We start from the raw sequence: 16,395 nt of genomic DNA, 5'->3' as shown, positions 1-16,395 counted from the left end.
TTTATGACCGTTAGGAGGCCACCAACTATTGACTAACATATATATATATATAAGGATATTATATATATATATATATATAATATTTTTTTAAAAAAAACAAAAAAACTGGAGTATCTCTCCCGTTTTTTTAATAAAAAAATCTCCCGTTTTCACCTTTTCATTTATTTTATTTTTTTTATATTAAAAAAAATAAAACGGAAAACTTTTTCTTCCCATCTGATAAGTGATAAATAATCCAAACATGGATATTTTGGTAAATTTCTTTTACAATATTTTAAAAAAAAAACATATGTTTCTAATGTTAATCATGGATATTACCCAAATAATGAAAATGTTTTGAATGTTAAATAAAAATACAATCATATTTTCTTAAGCAACACTTAGGGTGTGTTTGTTTGGCCCGATGTAAAACTACATGGAATTACAAATTTTTTCAAAATCTAGTGTTTGTTTGGTTGAACTTAAGAATTTCAAAGTAGTTACAAATGTAGTGTAAATGAATTTTGTTAGATTTGTAACTACACCCAATCGGGCGTAGTTCAATCTTCTGCATTTGTAATTTAATAGTCTCACACGTGGTATCACGTGAGATGAACAATTAAAAGATGTGTATAACGGTTGTAATTTCTAATGTATTATCATTCGGGTATTATTTATATTTAAAAATATATTTTAAAATCGTATGAATGGATATACAAAGGATAATAGTAAAAGTAAATAAAAATATTTGTGAAAATATTAAGAAGATAAAGCAATCAAATAACTAAGTGAAACAATTTAAGAACGGAAAGATCTTTAAAAAGATAAAATTATATTTGAAATATAAAATATATTCAAAAGATATACCATGTAATTTTATTTATTTATTTTGAAGATATATACTTGTAATTAAATGTTTAAACTTATCTTAATATTTATTTTAATATGGTCCTGATATATATATATATATATATATATATAAACTTAATAATGGCCTAAGGTGGGGCAACCTTACCAAGGATGTTTATATCTTTAAATACATTCAACCAAACACATGTTTTCAAAATCTAGATTTATAAATCCTTCCAAACAAACATAAAATTTTTAAATCAGCATTTTCAATTACAGTCAATCAAACATTAGATTTGACTCTCTTATATTTTCAACTCCAACATTTACAACTACACTGTAATTAAAAATCTACTGCATTTTCAACTGCATCTAACCAAATACTTATTAGTTGTTACTATTATTCATTAGCTGATGACTTTTATAGAGTGCTCTTGCGGCACATCACAAGCGGCACACATCACAAGCGATCATCAGCTACCCACTTTTATAGAATGCTCCGGCGGTGCATCACAAGCGACAGCTGGCAGGGGTAATTATGTAATATCATGTACCACAACCGTTTTTCCCCGCTCGTTTTCCCTCCACTGCCCTTATAACCTCTCTCTCTCTCTCTCTCTCTCTCTCTCTCTCTCTCTCGATCAAAGGACCCATTGTTCTTCATCGAGCTTGCGAGAACGAACGAGAGCTAGGGTTTGGTATCTCTTCACTTCGTCTTGTTGCTTTCCTTGCAAATCAGGTAACTATGAAGATCGATTCTCCTCTTTTTGATTGACAATTATTGTTTTTTTGCTTGTTATTATGTTTTTCTTGAAATTTTTTGGGAAATTTGAGGAGAATGGAGGATGTGATTGCTATTTCGAGGTTATCTTGCTGTATTTTAGGTTGATCTTCTGATTTCTCATGCTGTTTTTGGTTGATTATTTTGAGATTTTTTTACTTTTTTTGGGAGGAATTGTTTAGCTCTGTTCGTTCTTGATTGTGTTGCTATTTAGTGCTTAGTTTAATTGATTTCTTTTCTTATTTACATTTTCGGCACTTTAATTAGAATTCAGGTTTTGGATCTGACGGTATCTGGACCAATAAATCAAGATAATTGTTGGTTCATGTGATTATCTGTTGGTCTCTTGATTTGATTGCTTGATATGGTGTTTTTATTTCGTCCATTCTTTCAATTTCCAGTTCTATGTGGTTTTCTTGATTTCGGAATGGGTTTGTTTGTTTCTTTTTTTTTTTTAATTATTATTATTATGATGATAATAAGAATATTTCTTGTTTCTCTTTGTTATGATACACAGAGATGAGTGTTGAGCAAGTAGATCTGGAGGATGGATGGGCCAAACTGAAGGTTTTTATCTGCGAATTGATTGCTAGAGTCAATGCTGGCAAGCAACCATACTTTGTTGATGAATTTAAAACCAATTGGACGTATAATGCTCTCTCATCTTCTCTTTTGTTGGTTTTGTTCTTTAATTTTTCATGCCTTAGTAGGTGATTTGTGCTGCTATATGTATAAACCAGGATTGTCCGCAGCTTGTGTAGCAAGAAGCTCCCTCATAAAAATGATGAGATTCTTTACAACAGATACAGGAATACTTTATCTGATTACCTCGAGGAGAAGGTCAGAGAATCTGCCCCTTCTATATTTTCTACTTTTTTATCTTTAAGAGTTATGCTGACTAGTATCTTTCTAGTTTTTTGGAGGGCATGAAAAAAATTGTTTACAAATTTGTCTCATACTGAAACTATCATGTATAAAAGAATTTGCTGATGCAAGGTTCATTTCGATCTTTAAATATTTTTTTACTGCAGTATGATTCTTAAGGTAAGATTTGTATGTTGTGCGACTGTTTGTGGAAAATATATGGTTGTAGTTAATTTTATTCCTCTTCATATAGAAAGGTATGGCTTTTTGAGAACGTTGAAGATTCAATTTACTCTTAGCACAATGGTTTATTCATTAGCATAATAGGTTGTCACCATTCTTAACTGTGCCATAGAAATAGTAACTTCTGTTCAATTTGCTATCATTTGTATGAAATTTAATAGATAAACAATGAATGAGCATTTTTATTTTGGATTCAATAAGTTTTATTACCTTATTTCAGAAATACATGTTTCCTGCATATTGCCATTGAGGCTGCTTTACTATATGATATGTTATTTCATATGATCTCTTTTCCTTCTCATAAAATTTGAATGTGTTTAATTTTTGACATGCTGATGTCTTTCAGTTAGTTGTAATTACTTGGTACAATATTTTCTTCAATACAAGAAATGAGAATTTTCTTGGGGATTAGTATCCTATAATTCTATCGCCTTATTTCAGAAATACATGTTTCCTACCTATTGCCAGTCTTTACTACATGATATATTAATGCATATGATCTCTTGTCCTATTCAAAACTTTAATGTACTTAATTCTCTTTCAAGATGGCGCTGTTTTCCTTTAATTACTTAGAATTGATTGGTCCAATTTTTTCAATACAAGAAATGAGCATTTCTTGTGGGCTTTAGGATTCAAAAATTCTATCACCTTATTTTAGAAATACATGTTTCCTGCCTATAGCCAATAAAACTGTCTTTACTAAATGATATGTTATTATATATGAGTTCTTATCATTTTAAATATTAAATTGAGTCTATTTAATTCTCTTTCAACATGCTGATGTTTTTCAGTAAATTACTACGTTAGAATTGATTGGTGCAATATTTTCCTTGACAAGAATGTTGCGAGAATTTCAATCTTTACTTTTTCATTGAAGCTGCTTTAAGAAAATACCAGGGTTTCCTTCTTGTTTTCCTACATTAATATTGAAGTAACCCTGTCATTTTCCTTATTCCAGATCAAAAAAATTATCCATTCTATATTATTCATTTCTCTAGATTGCAGATGGTTTGGGCTTGGCCTATTTATGGGTTATTCACGATTTTCTAAAAGAATATTTTGGTGTATTTTCTTTGAACGGTTTTGGTTTATAACAGGTTTTGCCTCGCCTGAAATACAAATGTGGTCAATATCTGCTGAAAGAAATAACAGACTTGTGGCCAAAATATCTCTCCATTGTAGAGCATATTTCATATGTGTTTGCTTATCTCAATTTAGTTATCACTGAAACTACATCGCAGCCGAACCTGAAAGATGCTGCTTTAATGTGCTTCTATTCATTGGTAAGTGGAATACTCATGACTAATTTATCACCAATATTGTTGATGGCTTTGACTTCATTATCCAATTCTAGAATTATTTTAGATCTGTCTCAAGTTGGACTATACTTAATGTCTAATTCTGTCTTATTGACTTTCAGGTGTATAAAGAGATTCATTGTGGTGTCGAAGATGCTCTTCTTGCTTTGGTGTGTGTGTGTGTTTAAATTTTAATTTCCTTGCGTGAGTGATGATTATCCAGTGGAAACCTAACCTTTTGTATCTTTAGCTTGAAAAGGACAGGAGAGGGGAGAAGATCGATCGTGCTTTGGCGGATAGCTCTATTAAATTTTGTGGAGATCTCAAATGTGTGGATGTGAAAAATTATTCACAGGATTTTGCGACATCGCTAGTTAAACAAATACAGGAATATCATTCCCGAATGGCTTCTGCTCATATGTTTACAATAGAGTCCCCAGAGTACATGAAAATGGTTAGCCTGACGATACTTATTTATAGACTTTGAAAATTAATCTTGCGGACAGGTTCTTGATCGTGTGCTTTTTAGGCTGAGCGCTATTTGAATGAGGAAGATGCTTGGGCTTCCAAGTATTTGGATGAATCTAATCATTCATCACTGATGAGGGTATGTCCTTTGTGATTTTTGTTATAGAATTCATCATTACCTTATTGATTATTGTTACTGTGGTCTTTTTTCTCCAGGCATTACAAGTTGTGTGGTTGTTTGAACATGGAGATGAACTCCTTGAGAAGTCCGGTTTCACCTCATTGCTCAAAGATGAAAGGGTTAGGGGAAAATTCTCTCATCTTATTTGAAGCTCACATACTTCATTTGATTATTGTATTATTTTTCTTCAGAAGGAAGACCTCAAAAGGATATTCAGCATGTTTCGTTGTTGTTCAGCTATCTTAGACAAAATGATAGCGCTGTTTGAACAGGTTTCACTGCATACTTTATTGATTAGAAGCCAAATAATCTTACCCTAAAGAACTAAAAATTATTCTAATCATACTTTATTGATGCAGGTTGTTGATGAGAGCATAGGTTTACACAAAGTTAACGACTCTCGCAGTGAGCAGGTGCATCTCAATTTTTCTTTGCAATGGTCTAATGAACTTCAAAAATTGTCTATATTTAATCTGTCTGATATGCTTTTGTCAATCATGACTTGCGCTGCCTTGTCTCATGTGTATTTTTTATTTTGAAAAGGACTTTGATTTGATGATGCTTTTACTGAGGGTTTTCTTTTCTTTTCTTTTCCATCCTTCATATTTTCTAACTCCTGAGTAGAATGTTTTGATGCATAAGCCAATAGATGATACCCACGATTTCCACTCTGGTTATATTCAGTAGCTTTTTGATATGCTAGTGATTCTCATTCCATTAATTTGCCTATTTAAATTCTATAGTTTTGCTTGTGCTTCTCAGTTTTTCTGTTTTCATTTTTTAAAAACAAATAATGCTGATGGCTTGAAGGCAGATTGAGAGATCATCGTAGAATGCAGCATTTGCCTTATCAGTTTAGAAGCTTTATAGGCATATATTCACAAAAATTTCTCCTATTATATTCCATGTTTTGGTGATGGAGTTCTGATTGTTTTGCTTCAATGTGCAGGATACTGAAGAGCTTACCGCTAAACATAAAAAGTACTTGAATTTAATAGAGGAATGTTTCGATCGCCACCCTGATTTTTACCAGGTCTGTTTAATTTCTATTGCTGTCTCTCTCATTCTTGCATATTGAGAAGTGATTATACATCTTCATTTTGGTATTTCACCAGGTTTTGAATAAACCTTTTGCATTCCTACCAAAGTAATGCTGAATCATCCATGGCTCCTGTGCTGGCACATCAACCTGAGAAGAAAAATGTAAGTCACTTACACTGAAAACACACAGCATTCTTTAAAAGGCAGTGTAATTGACATATCACATGGTTGAGCATAAATATGCTGGACTTCTTGTTGTCTGAAAAATCATATAAAATGCAAAACTGACATAGGAGTGGGTACTTATTAAAGGGTATAATACTCTTTCTTAAAGGGTTGAATGACTATCTATCAGGGTCTAAAGCAAACAATACTTTGTGGTGGTGGAGGATGGCTTAGGACAGCAGGCTCAGATATATAAATTGCATCTCTATAGCATCCCTATTTCAGTGTGTGATATTTCTGAGATACTGCTAGTGTTTATGATTATAGGGAAATTCTTCAATGTTTGTGACTTTCATTGTTATTTCAATCAATTTGATTTGAAATGTGCTTGTCAGATATTGATCAATTTCCTGTGATTTTTCTTATCATAAATCTCATTTCCTATGTGAAAACAGGTTCCCTGATCCTACTTAATGATGAGAAGAAAACACATTTGACATTACCAAATACAAGAAGAAGCAACCAACAGCTTAATGGTAATGTTTACATTTCAGTTGGTATTTTTCTCTGGTTTACATGTAAAGTTTCCATATACTGATACTGATACTGATTAGAGTTTTTAAACATTTGTGGGTATACTGAAGAACTTTTACTCTGAATGGCTTTTCTTTTACAGTACTGTTGCCATAAAATTCACCCACTAGTATTTCTGTTTAATTCTACATGTGGTGATGATTGATGTGGTGAATTAAGTTCTATTTTACTAATTGGGAGTCATTGGACTACTATAATAATTTTCCATGAGAAGACAAGATATATATATATATATAAACACCATCAGGTACAAACATAATCATTTTATCACCTCCATATTAGAAGTGGATAAGTAGAGATCAACTTTCCTTCACAATATTACTTGTCGTCAATAGCTTGTCCATGTTATGAAATAATAATTATAATTATAATAATCACTTTCGAATATGTTTTGTTTTTGGGAAAAGGAGCTCAGAAAGCTATTTATTAAAAAAACTAAGAGACTTACAGCAAACTAAAGATTACACTGACACTTAAAAACTGAAAAGAGAGCAAAAACAAAACAAAGAAAGGAGAGAGATCTAAATGAAATGCTTCATAAGCCAATAGGGAAGATATTTTTCGAATATGTTAATTATTGTAGAAGTAATGGTGGATTTAGCATATATGCTAGGTGGTCATTGACTTGAGTTGACTCAAACAATAAACTTAAATATGATGGGGCATATATCTTTCCACCATTTGATGGGTTATATATATTTTTAAATGAATATATTTAAATTTTCATTTTTATAATTTTATTAATAAATTATTTAATTTGTAATATTTGTAAAAATTTAGTTTTATTACTATTAATTAAATTAAATATTTTAGCTTCAAATAAAACCCTTTTTTTCAATTCTAGATTTGAAAATAATTTTTAAATTTAAAATTATTTATCGGACAAGTAAATATGTTCAGTTTATCATTTGAAGTTGTAGTAAGTTGGATTTTTAAATTCTCATATCCATCCTAAAAATCAAAGATTTATCATTTTAGAGGAGCAACTTTGTATAGCAAAATTTATTATTAAAAACTGTAAACTTTTATGTTGATGGAATTAAAAATATTAACATTAGTTTAAATTTAATTAGGATTTAAATTATCTTTATGATAATTAAAAATTAAGAAAATTTAAATAAGTCCATAATATTATCACTTGAATTCTTTATTAATTCTGATTTATATGTTGGATAATGATATTAGAAATGATTATATATACTATATAGACCAACACTGGGTCCCCTGATCTATTTATGTATATCCAGTCTCATCTATGGGAGAGAATGTGATAGATTAGAAAAGTCATTGATTTCTTCAAGTGTAGATTTCAATATTTTTATTGTCCTATCTAATTTACTATAACTTGAGATAAGTGATCTTGCACCTGCTATTAATTAATTGTTTAATTAATACGATATATTAGTTATGATATATTGATATGGTATATGTTTATGCTTGGATGTCTTATGCTGTATTTGACTATTTCTAATAGTTGAAATCAGAGCATTATCAATTCCTATGCCTAACATGATGGATGATGATTATTTTTATAATTGTATTTGTGCATCATATTTTATTTATAGATATTTGGGAATGCATGATACTTTGCTATTTGTGATCATGTTTGAATATATATTATCAAGTTTATGTATTAGATATAAACATATCATTATATTTGATTTAATTTTACAAAATAACCTTGTCTAATGCAGAAGAATAAGTTTAGGATTTGTATATTTAATACAAACTTGGTGTAGTTTTAATGAGTTTTGCAAATAACTTATTCATGTATTGGAGTAGACCTGACCACGGTTCGATTCGGTTTCGGTTCAAAACCGCCGGTTCCGGTTTTATAAACTATAGAACCGGAACCGAACCATAGTCATAAGGTTCCGGTTCTCGGTTCGGTTCCAATACGATTTCAGTTCCGGTTTGGTTCTAAATAATTTAATTCCAATTAATTAAAAATATATAAAAAATTATATTATATATATTTTTTATTTAAAAAAAATAAAAATAGAACCGGAACCGGTCGGTTCAGGTTCTGGTTTTCAACTCATAAGAACCTTAACCGAAACTTTAAAGTTTCGATTCAAGGTTCCAGTTTGGAACCGAAACCTTTTTTACGGTTTTGGTTTGGTTTCAATAGTGGTGATTCCGGTTTGGTTCTACCTTTCGAACCGAACCGTGGTTAGGTCTATATTGGAGGGCCTCAATACACGTCTGCAGTCGACATGTTGGGCCCATATTCATGTATATGTTTATTGTGATTTAAGCCTATTATTATCAATGTTTAATCAAAACTCTGTGTATTATTATTATTATTATTATTATTTGCAAATAATCCCTTTGTCACTATTGTAATTGTCATAAAGAAAGTATTATGAGAATTTGTATTTGTATTTTTATGTTAATTTATATATTATAATTATTTTAAATATCAAAAACTTCCTTTATATATAAAATACATATAAAAAAATAAAAAACTTATACTGTAATTATGTTCTTTCTATTAATCATTAGAAATATACAAGTAATGAAAATAATTATATACCAGGGATGCTTTATGTTACTGCTGGAAGGTTGTTAAGGTTGGATTGAAGGGTTGCTATTTTTGAAATTTATTGCGTTGGTGAAATCCTTGATGTATCTCACTCCATGTCTAGACATCGGAAACCAAATTTTTAAAAATAATAATAATTTAGAAAATCAAAAATTAAAAATAATTTTAATAAATCAAAATAATTTGAGATAACTTAAAATAATTCAAAGTAATTAAAAAAAATGAAGGGCTTGCACTTAATTCCATCTACCTATCGAATTAAGTTGACTTGGATATCTTCTCAATTGTGAAAGAAATCAGAAATACACATAGTTTCTTACTTAAGATTGAAGTTGCCACCCATTTACTTATTCAACACCAATGCGGTCTGTGTTGGTCTTCGCTTCAGTCTCAAACTCTAAGAGGTTGTTATGTTTTATGCTCATCATATTGCTAGTGAAGAAGAAATCACTAATTGCATGGCCAAATGGGTAAATGTTTTAGGAAGTCACAGTGTTTGGGCCAGTTTTTACTTGGCCACTATATTTCAATTTGTATCAAAGTGGTAATCATAAATTGATTTCATTTCATCGGAGGTCACTCTTAGATTTCGGTCAATCTTATCTGATGTAGCAGCCGGAGGTGCCACATCACATTAAAATAAACAGTTTTTAATGCCCAGCTGGACAGGACACGTCAGCCTCCAGTGATTAATATTTTCAAAGAATGATTAAAAAAATGGAAAGAATCCTTGTCTTCCTCCTCTTGTTCTCTTTCCATTGAGTCATTCTCTGGTTGAGATGTTGGGAGCCAAAAACCCTCTACCTTGCTCTCCTCATCATTACCAGCCAGTAGCATAATGGCTTCCCTATACACAAGCTTCAACACCAAAGACGACTTCTTCTTCTTCTTCTTCCCAATGATGTTGCTGACGAGAAAGAATGGGTAAGGGAAAGAAAGCAAGAAAAGCTCTTCGAAAGGTTGAGGTATTGAGCCAGTTTTCACAGTTCATAGTAGTTGAAGAGCTACCCGGCTATCTAGCATTGCAAACCCATAGTCTTCTATTTTCTTATATTTAGACAGATTAACTCTAACAATGCCCTTGCAGAGTAACATAAGGATGCATTGCATGGGGATGAAAAATCCTGATCTTCCCTTTCTCAGCGATCTCCTTTTCAATGTTGTTTAACATGATGTCCGAGTGTCTCAAGAACTCAAACCTAAACAAAAGAGTTGCGCTTGAGAATGTCAAAGTAGAAGTTCTTGACAAGGGTGTGTTTGGGCTCTGTAGGATCGAGGTAGATGCCGACGCAAGTACCGCCGGTGAAATTGAGGCTAGGCATGAAGTCCCCAATGAGGACATTGCACTTATCAATGAAGGAGATCTCAAAGAGAGCTGAGAAAGAGGAGCAGTCAAGGGAAGAGGGGAAGATGACTATGATGTTGAGTAGACCTTCTTAAGATGACATGGGATGGGGCTGATGTGCCTTGTCTAGCTAGGCATTAAGAGTTGTTTATTTTAATGTGATGTGGCACCTATGGTTGTCACATCATATAAAATTGGCCAGAAATCTAAGAGTGATCTCTCGATGAAATGAAATCGATTTATGATGACCACTTTGATACAAATTGAAACATAGTGACCAAGTGAAAACTAGCCAAAACATAATGACCTCCTCAAAAATTTATCCGTTATTGAACATAAGTACATCTTCAATCATATATACAAATTTTCATTTCAATGTAGAGTAGTGACAATTAGAAGCTTGTCGTGTTTAGCATGCTTCCACTTGCATTAAATGTATACTCACACTTTATTGCTAGTGCAAAATATGCAAAAATATTTATTATAACTAATTGCAAAAATATGGTCAAATTTTTTATTACCCATTCAAGAACATAAAAGTTCATATTCATGTTAATTTTATTAACGTATCATATGGATTAAAGTTGATGGCCAAAAATTGTATATATATATATATATATATATATTATTTTCCATAACTAAAAACAAAGGTGTGCTAGTACAATTGGTAAGGGCATTTGATAATCAACCTGTAACTGGGTCTGCTACAATATCCGGAGGTTATGGGTTTCCAGCCTAACGAGTTTGGGAGGACCGATTCTTGGGTTGGAATGACCTGTGAACTCTAGTCTCATGCGGAATATATATATATATATTGAAAGGATGAGTTATTGGATATGCATGAAGTGGTGATGAACATGAATCTAAATCCTTGATTTATTTTTTCACTGTCATGACATATATAATGGTTTTGTGTAATTCATCTGATGTATTTTGAAATATATATATATTTATATATCTTTGTGTTGAAAAACAATTGTATTTCAAATTAATAATTATATATATATATATATATATATATATATATATTGAGGTTAGTAGTTTTTATAGTTATGTGATATCTGGTTAGATTAATATTTTTTTTCTTTAATAAAAATAGATAAATCACCATAATCTATTAAAAAGTAAAACAAGAGGATAAAAAAGAAAAAGATTAAAAAAATTCAAATAGAGAGCAAAAGGTAGGGAACTAGATGTTGAAAAAAAAAGTAATGGACGAGGCAGGCAAATAGAGTGGATGGATGGTAGATAAGAGAGTTGAGAAACCCAAACTTGGTTCTGCTTCATTTCAAAACAAACGGGTACATACTTATACTACTATAACATGTTGACTGAAACAATAGCCCATGTGATTAAAGCTTCAAAAGTACATAAGCTACAGAAGTAAACATAATAAACTATAAAGTAGTCTGCATGAAATTTCACTAGATAAGACGAGCACTGCATTACGTGCAAATTCATGCATTCATAGTGCTAACATTGAGCCACCATCAGACTTTCTGATCATAGCTTTCAACACGCTCTTCATGCTCAGAAATCCAAAATCCCCAACCGATGTCTCAGCTCCTCATGCTTTGGTCCCTATAGTGCTTTCGTGACATCGGCCAGATTATCGTGTGTATTGCAGTGTATCACTTTGATCACTCCATCAGCTATCAAACTATGGATGAAATGAAAACACATGTCTATATGTTTGGTTCTCCCATGCTGCACTGGATCTTTGGCTGATGGCTATAGCCGATTTGATTGTCACAATGTACAGTGGTTTCACTACTCTGTGGGACTCCCATGTCTACCAGTAACTGGAGCATCCATATGACTTGACAGGCGGTTGAGGTTGCTGCAATGTACTCAGCTTCTGTGCTTGAGAGAGCGACAATTTCCTACCTAATTGAAGCCCTAAGCCACTGCACCCGACCGTAGATGAAACATCCCATCTAGTGTTGCTTCTCCGGTCTTCACATGAGCCATCCCAATCACTATCAACATAACCTTGCAAGCGAAACTTCTCAACACGCTCATATTTGAGTTCCATATTGATGGCCCCTGACAAATAATGAAGAATTCATTTTACTGTTCCCATGTGATGCTTATTAGGTGATTGCACAAACTTGGAGATTAGGCTCATAGTGAACATAAGATCTTGATGCATGTGTGAGGTATAGTTGTCTCCCAACAATACTGCAGAATTTTTTTCCCATCAGCCTTCCCAGAGTTGACTTTCATTTGGAGCTTTTCATTTAGGTTTAGAGGAGTGGCATAACTTCTGCTGTTTAGCATTCCAAACTTCTTCAACATACCTTCTGCATATTTTTTTTGACATATAGATATACAACCAGGTTGTTGTTTTACCTCAAGCCAATAAAGTAGTGTAGTAATCCAAGGTCCATCATTTCAAATGTCCGCATCATGTTTTTTTTTTAATTCATTCACCATTTGAAGGGAAGATCCCACGAGAATTATATCATCAATGTATAAACATAGGAGCAGAATATTTGAGTCTTCGTTTTTTTCTTCGGTAAATAGTTGGTTCACATTGACTTCTTGAGAACCCAAGCTTGGTGAAGTAAAGATCAATTTTAGTGTACCATGCTCGCCGGGCTTGACGGAGCCCGTAAAGGGCCGTGTTTAATTTGCACAAAAGATCTTCTTTACCAGGTTGAACATACCCTTGAGGTTGGGTCACATATTCATCTTCTTGAAGGTCTCCATTGAGAAATGCAGACTTCACCATACAACTGGAACACAAGCCAATGATTTTTTACGGCTATAGCAAGGAACATCCTTACCATTTCAAGCCTTGTAACAGGGGAAAACACCTCTTCGAAGTAGATCTACTCCACACACTTGAGAGCAGCCTTTCACCAACCTCGCTTTCCTCTTGTGTAGTGTACCATCAAGGGAGAAATTTAGATTTGAATATCCATTTCAATTCTATGGGCGTTTTTCCTTTCCGATAGTGTGGTGAAAGTCCAGGTGTTGTTCTTCATAATTGTAGTGAACTCTTATTCTTCCATGGTGGCCTTCCACTCCTCAAACTCACAAAGTATCTTCAAATAACCCAAGGTCTCCTGTTGCAAGGGCGAATGAGCATGAGTTATAAAGTTCATGCAAAGTTTTATACTTACCAATTGGATTTTCGGGTGAGTCTTCTGTGTTGTGCTGCACTGACTGTGATTGTAAGGAGGGTTGTACTCTCTTGAGCTTACATGTCGTCATCACTATGGTTCAGCTCCTCCTCCAAGGTAGAAGAAATTTGTAACGAACCAGTAGATTTTTCCTAGTTCCACCCTTTCTCTTCATGAAACAACACCTCTCTGCTAACTTGGATCATTTTAGTCAAAGGGTTGATAAGTTTATACCCTTGTGACACTCCACGATAACCTATAAACACTCTCTTTTCGGATTTTGAGTCAAATTTTCCATGCTATTGAACGGAGCTAAGAACAAAAGCAAGACACCCGAAAGTTCTCAAGTGCTCAACGATTGGCTTCTCTCTGGTTAGGGCTTCATAATTAAGGTGTGTTGTTTCTCAAGGCTTTGGTGGGAGACCGGTTGAGTAAATAAAACTGCTGCTGCAACCGCTTCTCCCAAAAAATTTGTTGGCAGGTCACGCTGCTTCAGCATGCACTGGCTCATCTCCACCACAGTTTTATTCCTCCATTTAACAACCCCGTTCTGTTGTAGGGAGTGAGGAGTTTCAGCTGTCGCTTGATTCCATGTTCTTCACAATAGGACTGAAACACTCCGGAGGTGAACTCTCATCTATGATCGGTAGTCAATGCCTTCACAAGAAGATCATATTACTTCTCCACAAGGTTTTTGAAGATTTTGAAAAATTCTAGCACCTGAAATTTGGCCTGGAGAAAGTATACCCAAGAAAATCTGGTGCAGTCATCAATAAGTAACATAAAATAAAGGTTACCTCCCTTAGATTTGGTTTGCATGGGTCCACAAAGATCACAATGAATTAGCTCCAGAGGTTTTCCAGCTCGTCTTGTACTTTCATCGGGAAATGGACGTCTTGTTTGTTTCCCATATGCACATTCTTCACAAGATTGTATATTGACAATGTCATGAAGCCCATGGACAAGCTTTCCTTTCGATAGTTGTTGCAAACTATTGTAGTTAATGTTTATGTACCATTCATGCCAGAGAATAGACTCGTCTGGTTAGTTAGCTGCTACATGTGTTGCACCTACTTCGTTGATGGTGAGTGGAAATAAGTTATGCTCAGATATGTGGACTCGTGCTAACTCTGTTGCACTCTTCTTATGTCGAATAGCACACTCTTTATCATCAAACACAATGGTGTAACCTCCATGAAGTAATTGCCCAATACTTAGTAGATTGTGGGCATGGTTGGGTGCATACTGAACCTGATTTAGCTTCATAGTTTGGGCCCTTTTTATCTTGAACCTTACAGTCCCTGCACCTTCAACCTTCATCACATAATTGTCTCCCAATCAGAACAACATTCTGTGTAGACTCATCTAGTGTTTGAAACAGACTTTTGATGCATGTCATATGGTTGTTGCACCAACTGTCCAGCAACCAAACATCCTCATGTTGATCACCAGCACTACTCCCAACCATAAACAAATGTATGACCTCAGACTCCACAACATTTTTCTGCTATGTTCTTGAACCAACATTGAGATTTATAGTGGCCATACCTTTTGCAATTGAAGCACTAAATGTCAACCTTGTTTTGTAGTCTCTCACCTTAATCTTCCTTGTGATCAAAACCACGGCCTCTTCCTCTTCCTCTCTCTCTCTCTCTAAAAGCCTCCATGGCCTCTGCTTCTGCCTACATATTAGTTGAGATACTTGAAGAACCTTCTCCCATGATGTGGAAGGCTTTTAACCTCTACTTGGTCAAATTCCATATCAAGTATCCCTTCATGCCCTTTTAGAGTCCACTGAGCTCATAGATTGTGAGTATTGACAGGTCTTTAGCTTCTACAATAGACGAAAACAACATGACAAAACTTTAGTGAAAGACTACGGAGGATCTTACCAACGATAGCCTTCTCATCAAGTTCTTCACCAAGTGCTTGAATGTGATAAGCAGTAGTTAATACTCTGCTTATGTAGTCTTGCACTGATTCGCCACTCTTCATCTAAAGATTCTCATACTCCTGTCGATAAGTATGAAGCTTTGCAACTGAACTTTTGGAACACCCTTGGTACTCCTTTTTGAGAATATCCCATGTCTTCTTCGCTGCTCTTGTTCCTGGAATCCTAATTAGGATTCTTTCCTCCAATGCCTATTGGATTAGAAACAGTGCTTTGGCATTCTTATGGAAATTATCTTCTAGACACTGAGCATCATTGTCTTTTTCAGCAAAGCCTTTGTCAACTATTCTCCAAAGCTTTCTGGAGAGAAGCAAGGTCTTCATCTTTAAGCTCCATAAGTTGTATCCTTCGCCATTAAAGTAAGGAGCATTAGTGGAAGAGGAAGAGCTCCCTTCATTTACAACCATCAGTCGTCACAATGAGAGGTTTCTATCTTTGATACCACTATTGAAAATAAAATGATGGACGAGGCAGGCAAATAAAGTGGATGGATAGTAGATAAGAGCTAGAGTTGAGAAACTCAAACTTGGTTTTGCTTCATTTCAAAACAAAGGGTACATATTTATACTACTTTAACATGTTGACTGAAACAACAGCCCACGCGATTAAAGCTTTAAAAGTACATAAGCTACAGAAGTAAACATAATAAATTATAAAGTAGTTTGCATGAAATTTCATTAGATAAGACGATGCACTGCATTGCATGCAAGTCATGCATTCACAGTGCTAACTTTGAGCCACCGTCATTGACTTTCTGAGCATAGCTGTCAAAACTAGATTGTAACGCAAGAGTTAATTGGCAAAACTCTAGGAAAAAAAGAATAATATAAGGGGTCAATCAACTGTAGTTGCTCAATGGGACCACCTCTCAGTAGGATGTCCTGTTGTTATTGCGGGGACTCCTATCTGTGCTAGAGGAAATGCACAAAAAATCAAAGATTTGTCCTCATTGCACAAAAAAAT

General features: G+C 33.8%; 1 protein-coding gene across 1 annotated transcript; it reads left to right on the top strand.

The window, feature by feature from the left end:
• The first annotated feature begins 1,473 nt into the window (after positions 1–1,473).
• Positions 1,474–6,528, top strand: LOC120265576 (cullin-1-like). Its single transcript, XM_039273513.1, has 13 exons — positions 1,474–1,567; positions 2,127–2,256; positions 2,350–2,449; positions 3,814–3,999; positions 4,137–4,184; positions 4,265–4,468; positions 4,544–4,621; positions 4,699–4,782; positions 4,855–4,935; positions 5,023–5,076; positions 5,613–5,696; positions 5,779–5,866; positions 6,325–6,528. The coding sequence occupies exons 2-12, from the start codon at positions 2,129–2,131 to the stop codon at positions 5,812–5,814; spliced, it is 1,083 nt and encodes a 360-aa protein (XP_039129447.1). The 5' UTR covers positions 1,474–1,567; positions 2,127–2,128; the 3' UTR covers positions 5,815–5,866; positions 6,325–6,528.
• The last annotated feature ends 9,867 nt before the right edge of the window (positions 6,529–16,395 follow it).

Source organism: Dioscorea cayenensis, chromosome 7 (assembly GCF_009730915.1).
Source record: "Dioscorea cayenensis subsp. rotundata cultivar TDr96_F1 chromosome 7, TDr96_F1_v2_PseudoChromosome.rev07_lg8_w22 25.fasta, whole genome shotgun sequence".
Taxonomy (NCBI): domain Eukaryota; kingdom Viridiplantae; phylum Streptophyta; class Magnoliopsida; order Dioscoreales; family Dioscoreaceae; genus Dioscorea; species Dioscorea cayenensis.
Note: the sequence above shows the minus strand (reverse complement) of the source record. Positions and strands in the feature narration are given on the sequence as shown.